The 21,597-nt window shown below is 42.8% G+C and overlaps 1 protein-coding gene across 4 annotated transcripts in view; it reads right to left on the bottom strand.

The window, feature by feature from the left end:
• Positions 1 to 21,597, bottom strand: part of LOC111967705 (arf-GAP with dual PH domain-containing protein 1) — a 36,971-nt gene that overhangs the window by 4,215 nt on the left and 11,159 nt on the right. For 2 of the 4 annotated variants that reach the window (XM_023992988.2, XM_023992986.3), the window contains exons 2-9: positions 13,902 to 14,032; positions 10,925 to 11,016; positions 9,847 to 9,929; positions 5,675 to 5,787; positions 5,209 to 5,373; positions 1,483 to 1,566; positions 1,260 to 1,394; positions 888 to 1,116 (exon numbers count right to left, since the gene is read on the bottom strand). In XM_023992988.2, coding sequence (XP_023848756.1) covers positions 888 to 1,116; positions 1,260 to 1,394; positions 1,483 to 1,566; positions 5,209 to 5,373; positions 5,675 to 5,787; positions 9,847 to 9,929; positions 10,925 to 11,016; positions 13,902 to 14,032 — 1,032 coding nt within the window. The remainder of the gene's footprint in view (positions 1 to 887; positions 1,117 to 1,259; positions 1,395 to 1,482; positions 1,567 to 5,208; positions 5,374 to 5,674; positions 5,788 to 9,846; positions 9,930 to 10,924; positions 11,017 to 13,901; positions 14,033 to 21,597) is intronic. The other 2 variants (XM_023992989.2, XM_023992987.2) reach the window with 1 other exon arrangement.

Here is a 21,597-nt window from a genome sequence, read left to right as displayed (position 1 = left end):
TTATAAAGAGGATTCATGTGCATCATTTTAACAAGTTATTTGGCCACTTTAGTTGTAATACGATCCTTATCAAAACATATAGACCTATGGTCTAGGGTACATGCAGGGGACTATGATTTGAAAAAGTTGCCCAAAAAAAGATATGAGCTTCTTGCCTTAATGCACAAGCTGGGCATCATTCACAAGTGATAATACCTCATTCACAAGTGATAGTCTAATATTGTCACCCATCAGACTATTCTTCATTTAAATGTTGTCTTTACGTATAATATATGTGTGAAATGAGTTTTGATTTAGAATGGACCATTATCATGCACCTGTCTCGGAACAGGAGCATGGGGAAAAAAATACATGTCATCTATACACTTAAATAGCGGATGGAGGACGTATTTCCCATGGTTCATTTTCATGTCAGCCAGATAGGCTATGCTGTTAAAGGGAATCAATGTGCTTAATATTAGGAAAGTTGATAAATAATATTTTGTAGGCCTAGCCTATTGAAAGCTGATGGGATCCTCTTTTTAATAGAGGCCTACAAAAAAAACTCTGTTTTCTCACGCAATTGCAGAAATGTTGCGCAACATGAGCACTCATGAGGTGTCTGATTGGATTTGCGATAACATTTGCATTGATGTCAGAGTGATTAGAGGGACAATAGAGTGCTGAGTACCAGGAAGTTAGCGCGTTTGGTAGGCTACTAATGACCATCAGCAGCATCTGAGCTCGGAGAATCCTAATTACCGTGACTAAATGGTCATGTGGAATTTGACTGCCTTCATGACTTATGCTGACCGCAGTAATACGGTCAGCGTAACAGCCCTACTCAAGAAAACACCTAATGTAGTGCATACTTGAGTACGCCGGTGTAATTCAGCCTCATGACTTACCTGCGTACTCTTGTGGTCTCATGGGTCTGTTGATGACCCTCTGGAAGGCAGCGATCCAGTCCCTCTGCTCCGCCTCCGTCTCGCAGGCAAACAGGAACTTCCTGTCTGGTGTTACTATGGTGATGCCATGGTTCCAGTGGTAGCCCTGTGTTGAGGTGGGAAGGCCTGGGAGCACGGTGTAGCTGTTCTCTTTACTGCCGATGAACACCTCTCCCCTTGCATAGGCATCCTGAGAGAGGAGGGGGGAGAGGCGGGGGGAAAGAGAGCGTGAGAGAGATCAGAGAATAAAGTATGCTGTATGCCACAGAATAGAAAGTTATGACAAGTAGGGTTCATTCAGAATGGATCAGTTATTTTATTCTGTCTCCTCACCAGAGGATCTTTGAAGTACATGAGTCTCCTGTCGTCCATGGTGAACCACCTTTTCTTAAAGCCTTCTGTGTGCTTTGGGCCTGTCTTCTCCATGAAGCCCTCTTTCATGAAGCTACGTGTAAGTTTGGGCACCAGCTGAAGGCAAAGACAAGAGGGAAAATTATTTGTTTAATTGTGTTTAATAGTGGTAATACTCATTTCTAAATATATGTTGTGGCCTCACCTCCTCATCACTGGCTCCAGGGAAGGCCACCTGAAGGTAATGGAACCTGGCAGCTCTGATAGCGTTGAACCAGTCCACCATTTCCTACCAAAACAAAAGACACAAAAGCATCCTAGTCAGAGATAGTCAGATACGTGCTTTATTCAGAGTTATCCCTGCATTGAGAAGACCGTAAACCTGCTACAGTATGGAACATTACGAGACGTGATCAAGGTATTATATCACGACAAAACAGCTTTAATATTACTGTTCTGTTCAAGCTTGCTATCGTGTCTGTTAACCAGCTGAGGAGGCTGTACACGCTGTGCCTTTCATCCTAACCCACAGACAAGGGTGACTTGCTACTGAGAGAGATGATCACCTGTGTGCACAGCAGTAAACCCTCAGAGAAAAACAGCCCGCCAGCCAACAACTCTGTGTGTGATTGCAACCCCCTCCACATTCCTCTAGCCAGCTCCACTGACCAGATTACACGGCAGGATGACGAGTACTGCTGTCACAGTGAAGAACACGTCTACTGATGAAATAGATATCTAGACATGTTGATTTCCACTCTCCCTTGGTTATCCAGAACAGCAAAAGGTGCTATCTAGAGCTTAAAAGGGTTCTTCGGCTGTCCCCAAAGGAGAACCCTTTGAAGAAACCTTTTTGGTTCCAGGTAGAATCATATTGGGTTCCTTGTAGAATCCTTTCCCCAGAGGGTTTTACATGGAACACAAAATAGTTCTACCTGGAACCGAAAAGTGTTTTCCTATGGGTAAACCCAAATAACCTTTTTGGAACCCATTTTTATAAGAGTGTAGAGACTCAAATTTAGTTGAACAGACTGCAGTGGCTCGTCCTTTAAAAGTTGCGGTATACTGTGGCGCAGCTTGTATGGTGCCGCAGAATTCTATGGCACGTTATTTAAGTGTGAACCACTGGTACCATTAATGCTAGCTAGTGCTAATTTGACCACCAGAAGAGCATTTGATAGCCTTCAATAGTGGCTGTACTAAAGAATGCGGGCACGCGGGAGACCTGTAATGAATACTCAGGGAGAAAAATGTGTAGATTCACACGCAGAGTGCGGCAGATGTTTACTAAGCCTTCGCAGAAGGCAGGAATCGTGATCACAGGCAGGCAGGCAATGGTCAAACACAGGTAGGTAGTCAAAAACAAACAATACCTCACAACTATACAAACAGAAAGAACTGAAATAAATAGGGAGCTGATGAGACCAAGTGAGAAACGAACACGGGTGAATTAGGCTACCTGGGGCGGCAGGTAGCCTAGCGGTTAGAGTGTTGGACTTGTAACCGCAAGGTTGCAAGATTGAATCCCGGAGCTGACAAGTCGTTCTGCCCCTGAACAACGCAGTTACCCCTCTGTTCCTAGGCTGTCATTGAAAATAAGAATGTGTTCTTAACGGACTTGCCTAGTAAAATAAAAACAGGGCTACGTTCAAGAACACAAGGTTGACTAAGAAAAGAAAAGCAGAACCTTACAAGACTGGGGTTCAATTCCCCGATGGGGAGGAATGAGTAGGCTGTCCTCGTAAATAATCATTTGTTCTTAACTGACTTGCCTAGTTAAATAAAGGTTACACTAAGAGCATAAGTCTAACATATACCCAAACAGAGATTCTGTGAAAATAAAAATCTCATTGATTTATCAAGACCAGTCCCCATGCTTGTCTCAGAGCAGCGCAAAATGGTGCTAAAATAGTTGTAGGCTATTGCTTCAAATCCAATTGCTTCTAACTTCAATATGCTCTTTAAATAAATAACACCTACACCACTTTTAACAGCACTTTACTCAACACTAGTGAGACTCATGTCGCCTGCGGTAGGCCTAGAGTATATCGAAAAATATGACGTGACTCTCCGCCAATAATTACATATAAAGGATTGGAGGATATTGCTGTAATTCAGTGATATTTATTCCCATAGTAATGGATCCATAACTAAATAAACATCAGCTTTTTGAAAGAGTATTTTATCATTATTTTATTAATGAAAGCATAAAGATGCCATTATTAGTTACATTGTTTTAGTTTGAACGTGCAGACTGGCACTAAGAACATAACAGCGGGAACGTTTCCCTAGTCAGCGCCATTATTAGTGCAATGCCCCTTAGTGCTGCCAGTCTGGCGGGGTGGGACCCCTCCCCCTTCCTCCTCCTCCTCCCTTCCCCATGGGCTAGGTCGGCCTTCTGTGTGCGTATCTGCGGCCCATCCCGTGCCCCCTACCCTCGTGCCTTGAACCTCGCACGCCTTCAGTGGATACAACTGGAGAACTGCAAGGCAATCCCATTGTGCGCCACTCGCGAGCCATGACCAATATGTATTGTCCTGCTAATAACAGGGTTAATAATATATCTGTGAGAATATCCAACAGGCTTTTATATAATTCTCAATTAATAATAATAATAATCGCTTTGTTTAAAAAAAATAACAATATTTTGGAGATGATTTTGTTTTCAAATAACGTAAAGGTAACGTCTGCTTCCAACTCACACCCTCAAATACCTAGATCCCCTGAACGCAGCTCACTCTCCAGATCCCAATCACCTGAATTCTGATCACCTGTTCACACACCTGTATGTCATTACCACACACTATTTAGTTCAGTTCTTTGCACCGCATCACTGTGAGGTATTGTTTGTTTTGTGACGCATGTCTTTCAGAGCGCTGCTTTTCTCGTGATTTAATCCTCCCATGTATGATAGTTTTTGCCTGTCTCACTAACTACGCCTTTTGCCTATTCCCTGCCTGTACTTTAGCTTATCGGATTTCCTGTTATCTACCTATTGCCTGATCTCCCGGACTACGTTACTAGCCTTTTCCCTGCCTGTACTGTTGCCCTTTTGGACCCCCTGTGTATGACCTTCTGCCTGCACCTGGACCCAGCTACCTGCTTCCTCCTGTAGTCCTTTGCAATAAACACCTGCTGCGCCCTGCGCTTGAAACCAGCTCTCTGTCTCCCCTCGTGTTCATTACAGTAAAATGAGAGAGAAAAAGGCCATTCTTGAACATGGGTTGAGACATTGTTACTAATTTGTAAATAAAGCCATTTCTATTTTTAGAGGGAGAGAAACCAAAAACCTACAATCAACAAATGGGTCTCCCAGCCGAGGCTGGCACAGGTATTGAACCAGCATTTGTAGTAAACCAGTTTACATTTCTATGCAGTGTCTTAGACCGTTGCACCAGTCAGGCGCTGTACAATGTGACCGGTCGGGAGTGGCATACAGTACTACAGTAAGAGCAAGATAATCCTAACAAAATAAAATAATAAAAACCTTAGTGTAACAACAGTTTTAGTAAGTAATACTGAAGTCGTGCACAATTATCAGTTTCTATTTAGGTTTATGTTGCCCATTCATTGTCAGTCAGAGACACAGTAGGACCCAAAAGCATAATCAGTGCTCTAACTCCCCCTTGTGGTGGTCTGGGGCAAAGAAGTGGTGACGCAGGGTAACGTACTAAACCACAAATTACCTCTAAATCCCGCAGCATAATCTCAAAACCTTTAGTGGAGCAACCGCTGTAAATCAGTGTTCCTTCATATGAGGAACAGCGGCCATATTAGGTGTACCATTCAATTGATGATTCATCATACCTCTAAGAATTCCGTGCATTTACACATTGTACAATAGGAGTTGGCTATACCAGTATAAACAGATCTGGGACCAGGATACAGAGCCGCAGAGTCCTTTTGGTCACAGTCACCCATAATGCCTCACCTTAGAGTCACTGTGGTAGACGAAGATGTTCCTGGTGCTGTTGTCTCTCAGGTAAGTAATCTGCAGCCCGTAGGGGTTGCCTATCTTAGCCGGCTGGAACGTGGCATTGAGAGTCTCGATCTTCATCACCGCCTTGGGGTCCCGCGCCTGGGGGAGATACACAAACTGTACGGTACATAAATACAGTATACGTATAAATCGTTACATCGAATAATACATACTGTATGTTTACAGTAAACACAAAAAGATAGGTAAGGAGATTAAGTCTGTTGAGGTATTTGTTTTAGTTTCCTTGTGGACACATTTACATAGTGTGCTATACAAGTATTCATGATTAACTTGAAAGAGATGATTAACCTGAAAGCTAGTAGCATAAGTTAGCTGGAGATTACGTTTCCCAGGAACATGCTTGTATTTATGTGTGAGAGCATGTGCAGATGTGAACACGTGTTGACTCCAGCCTTACGTCCTGCTTGTTGAAATACTTGAGCGCCCCCTCTCGTTCTGACAGGATGAATTTCCGGCTGAGGAACTGGCCGTTGTCTCGCCCGCGTTTCCATAGAAACCCCTCTCTGTACCCTGGGTAGATAGAAACCCACCAGACAAACTCAGACATACTGAAATAACTCTCTGGTGTAATCAAGAAATACCAAAGCGTATGAAGGGAGAGAGAAAGGGAGACAGAAAGAGAGGGATGAAGAGACAGAGAGAGGGGCTTTAGGTGAAAGAGAGTACACGAGAGAGGAAGTCATAGGACAAAAGGCAGGAAGAAAAAATGACCTCACTGATGGTAAAGTACTATACATTCTTTTACATGTCAATGACACAGCACTCTAGTCCTTCCTGTCTATTTCTGGACCTCTTACAGACAGGAAGTGGTTTCATTAAGTGGCAGTACAGAGCACTGTGTATAATTCATTACAGACTACACACTCTCTTCAACTCTCTCTTACTCGCTCATATTCTCTCTTTCTCCCTCCTCCCCCTCTATTTTCTCTCTTTACTTCTCTATCTTCCTTTCTCCTCCTTCCCACGAATCTCGGTTCACTGTATCCCCATCTATCTATCTATCTATCTATCTCATACACACTCACATATACTGTATCAATGCATGACATACTACTAATCCCCATTTTCAATCTTCCCATCCAACAGACCTCAAGTCCCATACCCCCAACGTCTCTCCTTCCTCATCTATCCCTTGTTTTCTCCTCCCTCTCATCTCTCCATCCCCTGGTGACAGAGGTTGGCATCTCTCCTTTTCCCAGTTAATCGTGATTTATTCACCTTGCATTACCTCATCGATCAATAACAACCCCCACTCCTGCCTTTTCTCTGCATACAGAATCAATACTGCCATTGAGCACTGGGAGTCTAGTTTACCACCACCCTCCTTGCTCTACAGAAGATGTACAGTACCAGTCAAAAGTTTGGACACACCTACTCATTCAAGGGTTTTTCTTTATTTTTACTATTTTCTCCATTGTAGAATAATAGTGAAGACATCAAAACAATTAAATAACACATCATGTAGTAAACAAAAAAAGTGTAAACAAATCAAAATATATTTTAGATTCTTAAAGTAGCCACCCTTTGCCTTGATGACAGCTTTGCACACTCTTGGCATTCTCTCAACCAGCTTCATGAGGAATGCTTTTCCAACAGTCTTGAAGGAGTACCCACTTATGTTCAGTACTTGTTGGCTGCTTTTACTTCACTCTGGGGTCCAACTCATCCCAAACCATCTAAATTGGGTTGAGGTCATGCTGGTTAAGTGTGCCTTTCATTCTAAATAAATCACAGACCATGTGAACAGCAAAGCACCTCCACACCATCACACCTCCTCCTCCATGTTTCACGGTGGGAGATCCGTTCACCTACTCTGCGTCTCACAAAGACACAGCGGTTTGAACCAGAAATCTAAAATTTGGACTCATCAGAAAAAAGGACAGATTTTCACCCGTCGAATATCCATTTCTTGTGTTTCTTGGCCCAAGCAAGTCTCTTCTTATTATTGGTGTCCTTTAGTAGTGGTTTCTTTGCAGCAATTAGAACATGAAGGCCTGATTCACGCAGTCTCCTCTGCACAATTGATGTTGAGATGTGTCTGTTACTTGAACTCTGTGAAGCTGCAATCTGCAATCTGAGGTGCAGTTAACTCTAATGAACTTATCCTTTGCAGCAGAGATATCTCTGGGTCTTCCTTTCCTGTGGCGGTTCTCTCGAGAGCCAGTTTCACCATAACACTTGATGGTTTTTACGATTTCACTTGAAGAAACTTTCAAAGTTCTTGAAATTTTACAGATTGACTGACCTTCATGTCTTAATGATGGACTGTTGTTTCTCTTTGCTTATTTGAACTGTTGTTGCCATAATATGGACGTGGTATTTTACCAAATAGAGCTATCTTCTGTATACCACTCTACCTTGTCACAATACAACTGATTGGCTCAAACGCATTAAGGAAAGAAATTCCACAAATGAACTTTTAACAAGGCACACCTGTTTATTGAAATGCATTCCAGGTGACTACCTCATGAAGCTGGTTGAGAGAATGCCAAGAGTGTGCAAAGCTGTCATCAAGGCAAAGGGTGGCTATTTGAAGAACCTCAAATATAAAATATTTTGATTTAACATGTGTTATTTCATAGTTTTGTTGTCTTCACATTGAATAAACAAAAAACCTTGAATGAGTAGGTGTGTCCAAACTTTTGACAGGTACTGTAGGTAACAGAACATATAAGGCCCTAAAGAGGGTAGAGAGGCGACAGATGTCTGGATGAGGGTAGGACCTATGGATCTATTAATTTTAACCCTGGGTACAGCCGATGCAAATGTATAGACGATGCAAATATTATGTGATGCAAATAGATATAAACAAATACAAATGTCCTGCCCAATGCATCCCTATGTATCACAGACATATAGCTGTGTGTGTGTGTGTGTGTGTGTGTGTGTGTGTGTGTGTGTGTGTGTGTGTGTGTGATTAAGATGAAAGGAAAGGAGTATGTGTGTTTTTGATTTTACTATCCTTGTTGAGACCAGAAGTCCTCACAAGGATAGTAAAACAAGGAAAATTCAGACAAGTGGGAACATTTCGCCGGTCCCCACAAGGAAGAATACTATTTTAGGGTTAGGGTTAAGGGTTAGGAGTTAGGGTTAGCTTTAGTATTAGGGGTTTGGGGTTAAGGTTAGCGTTAGGTTAAGAGTTAGGGTTAGAGGTTAGGGAAAATAGGATTTTGAATGGGAATCAATTGTTCGGTCCTCACAAGGATAGTAAAACAAACGCGTGTGTGTGTGTCTGTCTGTTTGTGTGCGCTGTGTGTGTGTGTGTGTGTGTGCGTGTGCATGCTTGTGCATGCACGTGTGCATGTTAGTCATGCGCAGGTCAGCTGTTTGATCACCCGCAACCACCCACAATCCATTGTATTGCTTAACCAGTAACTGTAGCAAATATGGTGTATGTTTATTGCGGTCTGTTTTTGATTTCCTTGTAGTGCCTATAACGATGGTCTATTCATGTATCCACTTTAAGTGCGCATTGGTATGGTCTCTCTACAATCGGGTGCGCCGGGGTATTGTGGGCATATAGGCCCGTTCTTTACCGTTATCAGGAGGACTGCTGTTGTAAATATTCACCTGCACTAATTTCACTGGACAGCAAATAAATCAAAATAATATGTAAATACAACCTTTGTTCTGCACCTTATTTTAATACTGGTTGTTCTCTGGTGCTGAAAACCTCCTAAGTTAGACTGACGGATCCCGTGATACCTTAACAGAGTAGCCTAGTAATGTTCGGCTGAAACAAAAAAAACGGCATGTATTTGGTGCGCATAGTTAGGCCCTAAAGCCTCCGAACGAATGCCAGATGAAGAAATTCTGAACGGGAAAACCTCAAAGTAGCCTATAGATGTGAAGAATTCTAAATTCATGGATTTTTTATGCATTGGTCTCTCTTTACCCACCCACCCTTCATCCACACAATATTGCACAACCCTAAACCCGACCACCCTGAGGATATAACTGCGGGTTATGAGTCAACCCCGCGGATCACTACTTTGTGCGTGTGTGCCCAAGGTGGAAGGAGAATCTCATAGTAAACAGATGAGGTCATCTTTAATCAATGAGAGTCCAGTCTGGCTCCAATAAGAGCGAGAGTGCTTTCATGCAATGAAATAAGAGCATGAGTCATTCACTGACATTGACACTTATACTGTCTGCCTCACCTTAGCAAGAACACAAACAACCATCAAGGAAGAACACAAGGCCAGACATATTCACTCTGCCCTCATTCTACGCCTCAACGTCATCCTTTCTTCAAATTCATAGTTCACAAAAAGCATTTGTGTGGCCACTGTTGAGTGCAATGGATTAAAGGACTATCTGTTGGTTTGATTTTGCATAGTTCTGCATCCATAGCTTTGCATATGCAAAGCTGTGTGTGTGTGTGTGTGTGTGTGGTGTGTGTGTGTGTGTGTGTGTGTGTGGTGTGTGTGTGTGTGTGTGTGTGTGTGTGTGTGTGTGTGTTGTGTGTGTGTGTGTGTGTGTGTGTGTGTGTGTGTGTGTGTGTGTGTGTGTGTGTGTGTGTGTGTGTGTGTGTGTGGGTGCGTGCGTGGTGTGTGTGTGCCAGCTCACCTGCAGAGTATGGCTCCTGTTTCTCGATGAACTCAAACTCGTTCCTCTCGTACCTGGCTCGGATCCACTGCTCCCGCAGTAGCCTGGAGCACAATGAAGCAATGGATGGGTTTCACCTTCTCTCACCTTTCTCTATAGCCACGGTTCCACGCTGCTATGTGAATGAATGATGACTAACAAGCTGGGAGGTTGGGACACAGGCCACATTTCTACTTATCTCGCTGTGACAGATTCTCCTTTCCTTTCATCTTCATTGCCCCCAGGCACGCAAACACACCACACACACACACCACACACACACACACACACACACACACACACACACACACACACACACACACACTCTCCTTTACACCTTTACTCCAGGACAAAGAGATTGATTAGCATGAGTAAACAGATTAATAACAGATTATCTTTTTTTGGTTGTGTGTGTAGAGGAGTGAACCTCACCATGACAACAACAGCCTCTCCCCTCTCTCTCTCTCTCTCTGATATATGTTTTTCAACTGTATGCAGGTCTATTTTAGATGTTCCTATCTTTTTTCGGTGTCTCTTATATCATGTCAGTACGGTTAGATCGTATTTGGCATCTTTTCAGAACAAACATCAGATTATTCAGATTAAAGTAATCCATTCAATTGACACAGAACCAAATCTGTCTCTCGCTATTCCCTCTCTCACATGTAATATGCTTATTGGTTGGCAGCCACAGAGAAAAGTAATGACACAGGCACAACTCGGCGCTGTCATTGTAGAAGTTACACTTCACACTTTTGCTTCTCTCTCTCTCTCGCGCGCCTCTCCCCTCCTCTTTCTTTCACAGGCAAACACACCTGACATACACACACACGTGCACACATACACCATCCACCACACACACAGACACAGACACAGACAACACACACAAAGGAAGAAGAAGTACGTGTGTACATTTCAGTACGGGTGTGAAACAGTAAGCGTTTTGCAGTAACAACACTTGACACAGCAGTGATGTCTTTGTATACCACTAAGTGTCTACATACTAATCGACCAGACGTTGTTAGTACATCATTATAACTCAGTCATGTGGGTGACTTACTTGCAGTCTGTGTGTTTGGGTCTGTAGTAGAATGCTGGAACCTTCTGTTCATACTTGGCTTTGGCTGGTTCATTACCCATGGCAGCCATTAGCTGAGGACAGACGGAACATAACGTTTTCTCGGTTTAATACAAATCAATGAATGCATTGACAACCAATGACGTATACAGTGGGGAGAACAAGTATTTGATACACTGCCGATTTTGCAGGTTTTCCTACTTACAAAGCATGTAGAGGTCTGTAATTTTTATCATATGTACACTTCAACTGTGAGAGACGGAATCTAAAACAAAAATCCAGAAATCACATTGTATGATTTTTAAGTAATTCATTGCATTTTATTGCATGACATAAGTATTTGATCACCTACCAACCAGTAAGAATTCCGGCTCTCACAGACCTGTTAGTTTTTCTTTAAGAAGCCCTCCTGTTCTCCACTCATTACCTGTATTAACTGCACCTGTTTGAACTCGTTACCTGTATAAAAAGACACCTGTCCACACACTCAATCAAACAGACTCCAACCTCTCCACAATGGCCAAGACCAGAGAGCTGTGTAAGGACATCAGGGATAAAATTTGTAGACCTGCACAAGGCTGGGATGGGCTACAGGACAATAGGCAAGCAGCTTGGTGAGAAGGCAACAACTGTTGGTGCAATTATTAGAAAATAGAAGAAAATAGAAGAAGTTCAAGATGATGGTCAATCACCCTCGGTCTGGGGCTCCATGCAAGATCTCACCTCGTGGGGCATCAATGATCATGAGGAAGGTGAGGGATCAGCCCAGAACTACACGGCAGGACCTGGTCAATGACCTGAAGAGAGCTGGGACCACAGTCTCAAAGAAAACCATTAGTAACACACTACGCCGTCATGGATTAAAATCCTGCAGCGCACACAAGGTCCCCCTGCTCAAGCAGGCGCATGTCCAGGCCCGTCTGAAGTTTGCCAATGACCATCTGGATGATCCAGAGGAGGAATGGGAGAAGGTCATGTGGTCTGATGATTCAAAAATAGAGCTTTTTGGTCTAAACTCCACTCGCCGTGTTTGGAGTAAGAAGAAGGTGAGTACAACCCCAAGAACACCATCCCAACCGTGAAGCATGGAGGTGGAAACATCATTCTTTGGGGATGCTTTTCTGCAAAGGGGACAGGACGACTGCACCGTATTGAGGGGAGGATGGATGGGGCCATGTATTGCGAGATCTTAGCCAACAACCTCCTTCCCTCAGTAAGAGCATTGATGATGGGTCGTGGCTGGGTCTTCCAGCATGACAACGACCCGAAACACATAGCCAGGGCAACTAAGGAGTGGCTCCGTAAGAAGTATCTCAAGGTCCTGGAGTGGCCTAGCCAGTCTCCAGACCTGAAAAATAAAGAAATCTTTGGAGGGAGCTGAAAGTCCGTATTGCCCAGCGACAGCCCCGAAACCTGAAGGATCTGGAGAAGGTCTGTATGGAGGAGTGGGCAAAATCCCTGCTGCAGTGTGTGCAAACCTGGTCAAGAACTACAGGAAACGTATGATCTCTGTAATTGCAAACAAAGGATTCTGTACCAAATATTAAGTTCTGCTTTTCTGATGTATCAAATACTTATGTCATGCAATAAAATGCTAATTAATTACTTAAAAATCATACAATGTGATTTTCGGGATTTTTGTTTTAGATTCCGTCTCTCACAGTTGAAGTGTACCTATGATAAAAATTACAGACCTCTACATGCTTTGTAAGTAGGAAAATCTGCAAAATCGGCAGTGTATCAAATACTTGTTCTCCCCACTGTATAAACCCTGGATTACGGATGCTATGTACTGGCCATTGAAAGGCTTTGAAGCCACCGGTCAGCCATATTGGCAATCCCAAGTAGGAGCAGTCTTCCATACGAATGAATGGAATTCTACAGTACAAAATTACATATATTTAAGTATTTTGTTGTTTTAGTGGGGACAGTAATATTAGTAATCTCCAAAAATCATACTTTAAGGACAAAACATGTTTAATTTTTTTTATGTTTAGCTCACATAATATCATTTAAAAAGTATCTATTAACCCACGTTGACCCAAGTTAAACAATTTAAAGGCAATGCTACCAAATACTAATTGAGTGTATGTAGACTTCTGACCCACTGGAAATGTGATGAAAGAAATAAAAGCTGAAAGAAATCATTCTCTCCACAATTATTCTGACATTTCACATTCTTAAAATAAAGTGGTGATCCTAACTGACCTAAAACAGTGATTTTTTTACTAGGATTAAATGTCAGGAATTGTGAAAAACTGAGTTTAAATGTATTTGGCTAAGATGTAAACTTCCGACTTCAACTGTAAATATATATATATATACACACATACATACATACCACCCCTACCTTGTCACAACACAACTGATTGGCTCAAATGCATTAAGAAAGAAATTCCACAAATTAACTTTTAACAAGGAACACCTGTTAATACTTGGCGCGCATGGGGAATGGAGAATGGTGGCTCTATGTTATGAGAGAGCATTAGAGAGCTCGCCTCGTCATACCCTGTTCAATAGGACTAAATATGAAATAAACAAATTAATATATGTTGAAGAAAATCCTATTTGTTCAATAAATGTTCAAGAGAAAAAAGGGAACTGTACAGCACGATTTCTATATTTTCGGGTTAGGGTCGGGTGTGGGCCTCAGACGTTCCCTTTATCAAAAAAAGTCAGGTGGTTGCGGAAGGGGTTATCAGCAATTGCGGGTGGGTGCGGGTGAATAAACAACTGACCAGCGCATCCCTATCAGACACACTACTGGAACTGACTGCGGGTCAGTTTTTTGCTTGTTCTAACATGAGCAGACTTAAGAACTTGGATGGCAAGATCTGATCTCAAATCAGGTTGTGACATGTAATACATGTACTTGTACCAATGTAATGCAACACAATATAATGTACATGGTCCCAGTGTCTTGCTATCCTGCTTCCCTCTATGGCAGGCGGTTACTGACCTCGACCTCTGAGGCGTCCCATGTCTCCTGCTGGACAGACTTGACCCTGCTGATGTGGGGGATGCCTCTGTGGAGGAGGGAACAGGCTTGGCACACAAACACACCCAGAGTCACTGAAGCCCAGTCTGGCTCTGAGGAGAGGGGGGGGGAGCATGAGAAGGGAGAAAGAGAGGGAGGGAGAGAACAGTGGGGATGGAGAGATATGGAGGGAGAGGGGGAGAGAGGAACCAAAGGGGAGAGATAGCGTCATAAATGCGGTGCAACAGAAGGGATATGAGCTCAAGGTCCAAACTATAAATACTAAAAGTGCTGACACCTGCAGTTCTGAAAGGTAATAGGTAAATGAAGCAAACCCAGTATAACTGGATAGAGCTGCGTAGAGAGAGAAAGAGATAGAGAGCGTGTTTGTGTGTGGACCAAAGACGGCAGAGCTGCAGAATCGGATTAGGGGAAACCATATTTAGTCTTCGCACAGGAAATGAGCTAGATACTGTATTTATTCACTGATCAAAATCCACAGAGTATTAGAACACAGTTCAACAGACCTCCAGGCCATCGCTAGACTCTATCACACACATGCAAGCATGTACGCACGGTCCCGCACACACAGCGACTACAGAGCTATGACAGGCAAACACATGACAGAACTCTGCAGAAAGCACTGTGCTATGGAAAGAATAAACTGTCAAATTGCATCTGCCACAAACATGAACAGGCCTGCACTTGGCCTTTTTTGGGACACAACAAAGAGATATTCATGTTTATAAGCATGGGTGTCCTAAAGATATGAGAGATGTCATCTCTCTACTGTGATAACCCATGCATTGCACACACACACACACACACACACACACACACACACACACACAATTCTGAGAGAGAAATTGGCTGACTGAATGACCTTATGCATTGACTAGAAAGAGAGCACTCATCCAGGCATTGCACTGAGCTTATTCCAGGCTTTTGAAACTCTTGACAATGTGAATGTAGCCCAATCAGCTGATACCTATTATGTGTATACACACACAGTTGAAGTAGGAAGAATACATACACCTTAGCCAAATACATTTAAACTACGTTTTTCACAATTTCTGACATTTCATCCTAGCAAAAATTCCCTGTCTTAGGTCCGTTAGGATCACCACTTTATTTTAAGAATGTGAAATGTCAGAATAATAGTTGAGAGAATTATTTATTTCAGCTTTTATTTATTTCACCACATTCCCAGTGGGGCAGAAGTTTACATACACTAAATTAGTATTTGGTAGCATTGTCTTTCAATTATTTAACTTGGGTAAAACGTTTCGGGTAGCCTTCCACAAGCTTCGCACAATAAGTTAGGTGAATTTTGACCCATTCCTCCTGACAGAGCTGGTGTAACTGAGTCAGGTTTGTAGGCCTCCTTGCTCGCACACGCTTTTTCAGTTCTGCCCACAAATTTCCTATGGGATTGAGGTCAGGCTTTGTGATGGCCACTCTAATACCTTGACTTTGTTGTCCTTAAGCCATTTTGCACAATTTGGAAGTTTGCTTGGGTCATTGTCCATTTGGAAGACTCATTTGCAACCAAGCTTTAACTTCTTCACTGATGTCTTGAGATGTTGCTTCAATATATCCACATAATTTTCCTGCCTCATGATGCCATCTATTTTGTGAAGTGCACCAGTCCCTCCTGCAGCAAAGCACCCCCACAACATGATGCTGCCACCCCCGTACTTCACGATTGGGATGGTGTTCTTCGGCTTGCAAGCCGCCCCCTTTTTCCTCCAAACATAACAATGGTCATTATGGCCAAACAGTTCTATTTTTGTTTCATCAGACCAGTGGACATTTCTCCAAAAAGTACGATTTTTGTCCCCATGTGCAGTTGCAAACCGTAGTCTGGCTTTTTTATGGCGGTTTTGGAGCAGTGGCTTCTTCCTTGCTGAGCGGCCTTTCAGGCTATGTCGATATAGGACTCGTTCTACGTTTGACTCTTCACAAGGTCCTTTGCTGTTGTTCTGGGATTGATTTGCACTTTTCGCACCAAAGTACGTTCATCTCTAGGAGACAGAACGCGTCTCCTTCCTGAGCGGTATAACGGCTGTGTGGACCCATGGTGTTTATACTTGGGTACTGTACAGATGAACGTGGTACCTTCAGCCGTTTAGAAATTACTCCCAAGGATGAACCAGACTTGTGGAGTTCTACAACAAAAAAATTCTGAGGTCTTGGCTGATTTCTTTTGATTTTCCCATGATGTCAAGCAAAGAGGCACTGAGTTTGAAGGTAGGCCTTGAAATACATCCACAGGTACACCTCCAATTGACTCAAATGATGTCAGGCTCCCCTTCCCGTTCGGGTGGCGCTCGGCGGTCGTCGTCACCGGCCTATTAGCTGCCACTGATTCTTTTCTCCCCCTCCTTATGTGTTTATTGGTTACACCTGTTTTGTGTTTGTTCTAATTAGTTGGCCTTTATTAGTCAGCGTCAGTGTTTGAGTATGTTCGTGAATAGTGCTGGACTGTTTTCGTTCCCCGTGTCTGGGGCAGTTTATTTTGAGCACCCAGTGTTGAGTGGGGTGGCCGAGGTTCACCGTGTTACATTAAATGAGCATTATATTGAACTCTCTGTTTTCCTGCGCCTGACTTCGCACTCCGACACCCAGTACCTTACAAATTATGTCAATTAGCCTATCAGAAGCTTCTAAAGCCATGACATCATTTTCTGGAATTTTCCATGCTGTTTAAAGGCACAGTCAACTTAGTGTATGCAAACTTCTGGCCCACTGGAATTGTGATACAGTGAGTTATAAGTGAAATAATCTGTCTGTAAACAATTGTTGGAAAAATGTATTGTGTCATGCACAAAGTACATGTCCTAACCGACTTGCCAAAACTATAGTTTGTTAACAAGAAATTTGTGGAGTGGTTGAAAAACAAGTTTTAATGACTCCAACCTAAGTGTATGTAAACTTCCGACTTCAACTGTATGCATGCACGTTTGCATGTGCATACGTTTGTGTGTGTACATAATTTGTGTTTAATATCATTTTAGCTTACTTAGGCTCAATGTTTCTACTCAGTTTAATAGGTCCTGAGCCATTGAAACCTCCCATGAAGTGTAGAGGCAGTTTGCACAGCTGGCAAGACCACCCTCTTTGCAGATAATTCTGACACCTAGTTCTAACAAACCACATTCACACACACTGGAAAGCCCCTCCCAAACACAAAGCGCAACGCAAAGCCCCTCCAAAACACACCACCTTTGGTTTTTTGTGCTCCTTCACCACACACACACACAACACACCACACACACACACACACACCACACACACACACACACACACACAACACACACACACACACACACACACACAACACACACACACACACACACACCTCAAGAGAGTCAGTTGAGAGCTAAGCGGTAGGGATAGAGTCTATTCTTGCATTTCCATGTACTCTTGGGATGCAGCGAAAGCTCAGATGGAGATACAGACCCTTTAAGTGCTGGGGCAAGTACCAAAGAGAGAAACATGTGACATTGGAAAGGGGGGAAAAAAAAGAGAGAGATGGGGGGGGGGGGGTCTGCTTTGTGTAGACTTTTGTCCCCTCTCTCCACTGTATCCTTCAGCTCTGGGTGTGGCCTCATGTCCGTAAACAATGACTCTATCTCTATGGAAACAATCCCCATCAGAACTGGCCTCCTTTCCATAGCCAGAGGTGGGGTCACTAGGTGTGTGAATCAGAGAGCGGAGGAAAGCAAACTGACCAGCAACAGAAAACACATGTGCTTCTGTCACTGGGATTTTCCACTTGACATGACTGTTAGTATCGGTAAGGTGGAAAACACATCCTCGTTAACACACATTGGATTCCCCCTGTGTGTGTGTGTGTGTCTGCGCGTGTGTGTGTGTGCGCACACGTGTTTGTGTGCAAAGCAGCGTCACAGTACAGACAGTGGGGGGAGTGTTTAATTAGTCAGAACGAGATAACAAGGCTATTAATTGATTCATTAATTGGCCGTCTAATGCCTACCCTCTCATATTCCCTAGAATGGCTGATGTTCTAACCCCTTCATCACCATAACATACATTAGTTAGATCGCATTAGTTAGATAGTAAACATACAAAAATTTGACCAACTGGGGACATTTTGTTAGTCTCCACAAGGTGAAATCCTATTTCTAGACGGTTAAGGGTTAAGGTTAGAATTAGTGTTCAAGTTAGATTTAGATTTAGGGTTAAGGTTAGGTTTCATTGTTAAGGTTAGGGCTAGGGTTAAGGTTAGGGTTAGTGGTTAGGCAAAATAGAATTTTGAATGGGACTGAATTGTGTGTCCCCACAAGGTTAGTTATACAAGACTGTGTGTGTGTGTGCGTTCGCGTGCATGTGTGTGTTCGCGTGCATGTGTGCGCGTGCATGTGTGTCCGCACCTGGGCGTCTGTGTTTGATGGCTTATTCGTCCTTACTCTGTGCTCCACTAAACGAGGTAGGTCAGTGACCAGTAAAGCTTAACAGTTTCTCTCTGCCTCAGCATTTGGATGCTGCCCTTCATGGAGGGTACAGACAAATTCCCGTGTGGGGGAAAAAAATCGCAGTCATTCTCTGTGGGCTGTGGCCATTGAAGGTAAGCATCCTGATAAGAGAGATGAGGTTGTGTGTGGGCCTACAATATCTGGCCTTATATCAGCAGGACCACACAGGGGAGACATTCTGAACATTAGCATAATACTGTATGGCATCATCAACGTGTGGGAGCAAATGGCTATCCCTCTGACAGTGGTACAGTACATCACTGGTGTAAATTACCCTGCATAAATCAGTGAAATACACTAATTCCTCACTGAACATCTCAGTGCCAGAGGTGTCACTACAGACACCCTGGTTCGATTCCAGGCTGTATCACAACCAGTCGTGATTGGGAGTCCCATAGGGCGGAGCACAATTGGCCCAGCGTCGTACGGGTTTGGCCGGTGTAGGCCGTCATTGTAAATAAGAATTTGTTCTTAACTGACTTGCCTAGTTAAATAAAGGTTCAATTATCTTATTTTAATTAATAAATAAATAGTAGGTTGATGACTGGTGGTTACGGGAAAGCAAGAGAGTCGCTTGCGTGATGTGTAGCCTATGATCAGAGGCGGAGCCAGAGCGGAGTCTGCCTGCCCATAATCATCGCTTGCTCCACCTCAGCTCACCAGCTGATGTAGGCTGCGTGTGCCGGGTTTGGCGCATCCTTCTCACTGCTAGAGAACAGAACCCTCGCTGCTCTGCGCACCCATTTCTGCTCATATTCTGCTTAGCCTATCCAGTCCAAGTGCAAATACAAGTCACGAGAAGGCGAGTTCGAGTCACCAAGCGTCGAGTCCAAGTCAAGTCACAAGTCTTGAAAATCGGGAAATGAGTCCTGGACGAGTACTACAACACTGCCTTCTGCGGGTGATTTGCAGGATGTGCAATGATCAAAGTAAAAAGGAAGGCTGTGATTGGTTACATTGCCTATTATGCCAATTTCTCCGTATAAAATGGGCCTTAACTTTAAAACTAGCAGAGATTCCACTCTGGAAATGTTATATGCCCTTAGAGTATATTAATTTTCAACAATATATTGAATAATTTGCCAAATCAAAAATGGTACATTGTTCATATTCCTGTTTATATTTTTCTATATTCATAAATTGGTGTAAAAAGAGTAATAATGAAATCAAAATACTACTCATATTACAGAGCAAGCATTAATGATGAATATGACACCAAGTTTTGCTTTGTAGCATCTACGGATTAAACATTACAGAGTCTTAAAGGGTAAGGCCAAAATGTCATAAATATGTGTATATGCCAACTTTGATTAATTATTTCTCATTTATGCTTTTAGATACAGATGTCAAATATACATTGACTGTACAAAACATTAGGAACACTCTCCTAATATTGAGTTGCACCCCCGTTTGCCCTCAGAACAGCGTCAATTCGTCAGGGCATGGACTCTACAAGGTGCCGAAAGCGTTCCACAGGAATGCTGGCCCATGTTGACTCCAATGCTACCCACAGTTGTGTTGGCTGGATGCCAAAGCAGTCATCAAAACAAAGGGTGGCTACTTTGAAGAATCTCAAATATAAAATATATTTTGATTTGTTTAATACTTTTTTGGTTACGACATGATTCCATATGTGTTATTTCATAGTTTTGATGTCTTCACTATTATTCTACAATGTAGAAAATAGTAAAAATAAAGAAAAACACTTGAATGAGTAGGTGTGTCCAAACTTTTGACTGGTACTGTATCTACATATCTGTATGTATTTAATTATTTATCTATGTATTATCTAGTTACTCAAACTTTAATTAATGTATATATTTATTCATGTATTTATTTATGTATTTCTTCCTCCAATATTATAATGAGGCGGTGTCAAACATCTGTATCTAAAACACCATTGGTTGATTAATGGCCCGGTGCATTGCTCGACTAGTTTTGCATGCTTTTGCACCACCTATGTGAAGCTAGCCACAATAATGATTAGCCACAATAGTAGAATTTGCAGTTCACCTTCAAAATAAAAGACCTGCATTGAAACTGACGCAAACAGATACAAATAGTGGAATCATGCTATATTTCAACTGGATAATGCTTAACGAGTTTGGAATGTTGTTATATAAAGTCAACAATTAGTTAATTTGCCCCCAAAATGTTAATCAGTTGAAATCACACTGTGGATGTGTTCGACTTCAGAATTGCATTGGGGGCAGACTGAATGCATTGTACAGTCATGGCCCAAATTTTTGAGAATGACACAAATATAAATTTTCACAAAGTTTGCTGCTTCAATGTCTTTAGATATTTTTGTCAGATGTTACTATGGAATACTGAAGTATAATTACAAGCATTTCATAAGTGTCAAAGGCTTTATTGACAATTACATGAAGTTGATGCAAAGAGTCAATATTTGCAGTGTTGACCGTTCTTTTTCAAGACCTCTGCAATCCGCCCTAGCATGCTGTCAATTAACTTCTGGGCCACATCCTGACTGATGGCAGCCCATTCTTGCATAATCAATGCTTGGAGTTTGTCAGAATTTGTGGGGTTTTGTTTGTCCACCCGCCTCTTGAGGAATGACCACAAGTTCTCAATGGGATTAAGGTCTGGGGAGTTTCCTGGCCATGGACCCAAAATATCGATGTTATGTTCCCCGAGCCACTTAGTTATCACTTTTGCCTTATGGCAAGGTGCTCCATCATGCTGGAAAAGGCATTGTTCGTCACCAAACTGTTCCTGGATGGTTGGGAGAAGTTGCTCTCGGAGGATGGGTTGGTACCATTCTTTATTCATGGCTGTGTTCTTAGGCAAAATTGTGAGTGAGCCCACTCCCTTGGCTGAGAAGCAACCCCACACATGAATGGCCTCAGGATGCTTTACTGTTGGCATGACACGACTGATGGTAGCGCTCAACTTGTCTTCTCCGGACAAGCTTTTTTCCAGATGCCACAAACAATCGGAAAGGGGACTCATCAGAGAAAATGACTTTACCCCAGTCCTCAGCAGTCCGATCCCTGTAGAATATCAGTCTGTCCCTGATGTCTTTCCTGGAGAGAAGTGGCTTCTTTGCTGCCCTTCTTGACACCAGGCCATCTTCCAAAAGTCTTCGCCTCACTGGGCATGCAGATGCACTCACACCTGCCTGCTGCCATTCCTGAGCAAGAATTGTACTGGTGGTG

Source organism: Salvelinus sp. IW2-2015, linkage group LG8 (genome assembly GCF_002910315.2).
Source record: "Salvelinus sp. IW2-2015 linkage group LG8, ASM291031v2, whole genome shotgun sequence".
Classification (NCBI taxonomy): Eukaryota; Metazoa; Chordata; class Actinopteri; order Salmoniformes; family Salmonidae; genus Salvelinus; species Salvelinus sp. IW2-2015.
This window is presented reverse-complemented; position numbering and strand designations above follow the sequence as displayed.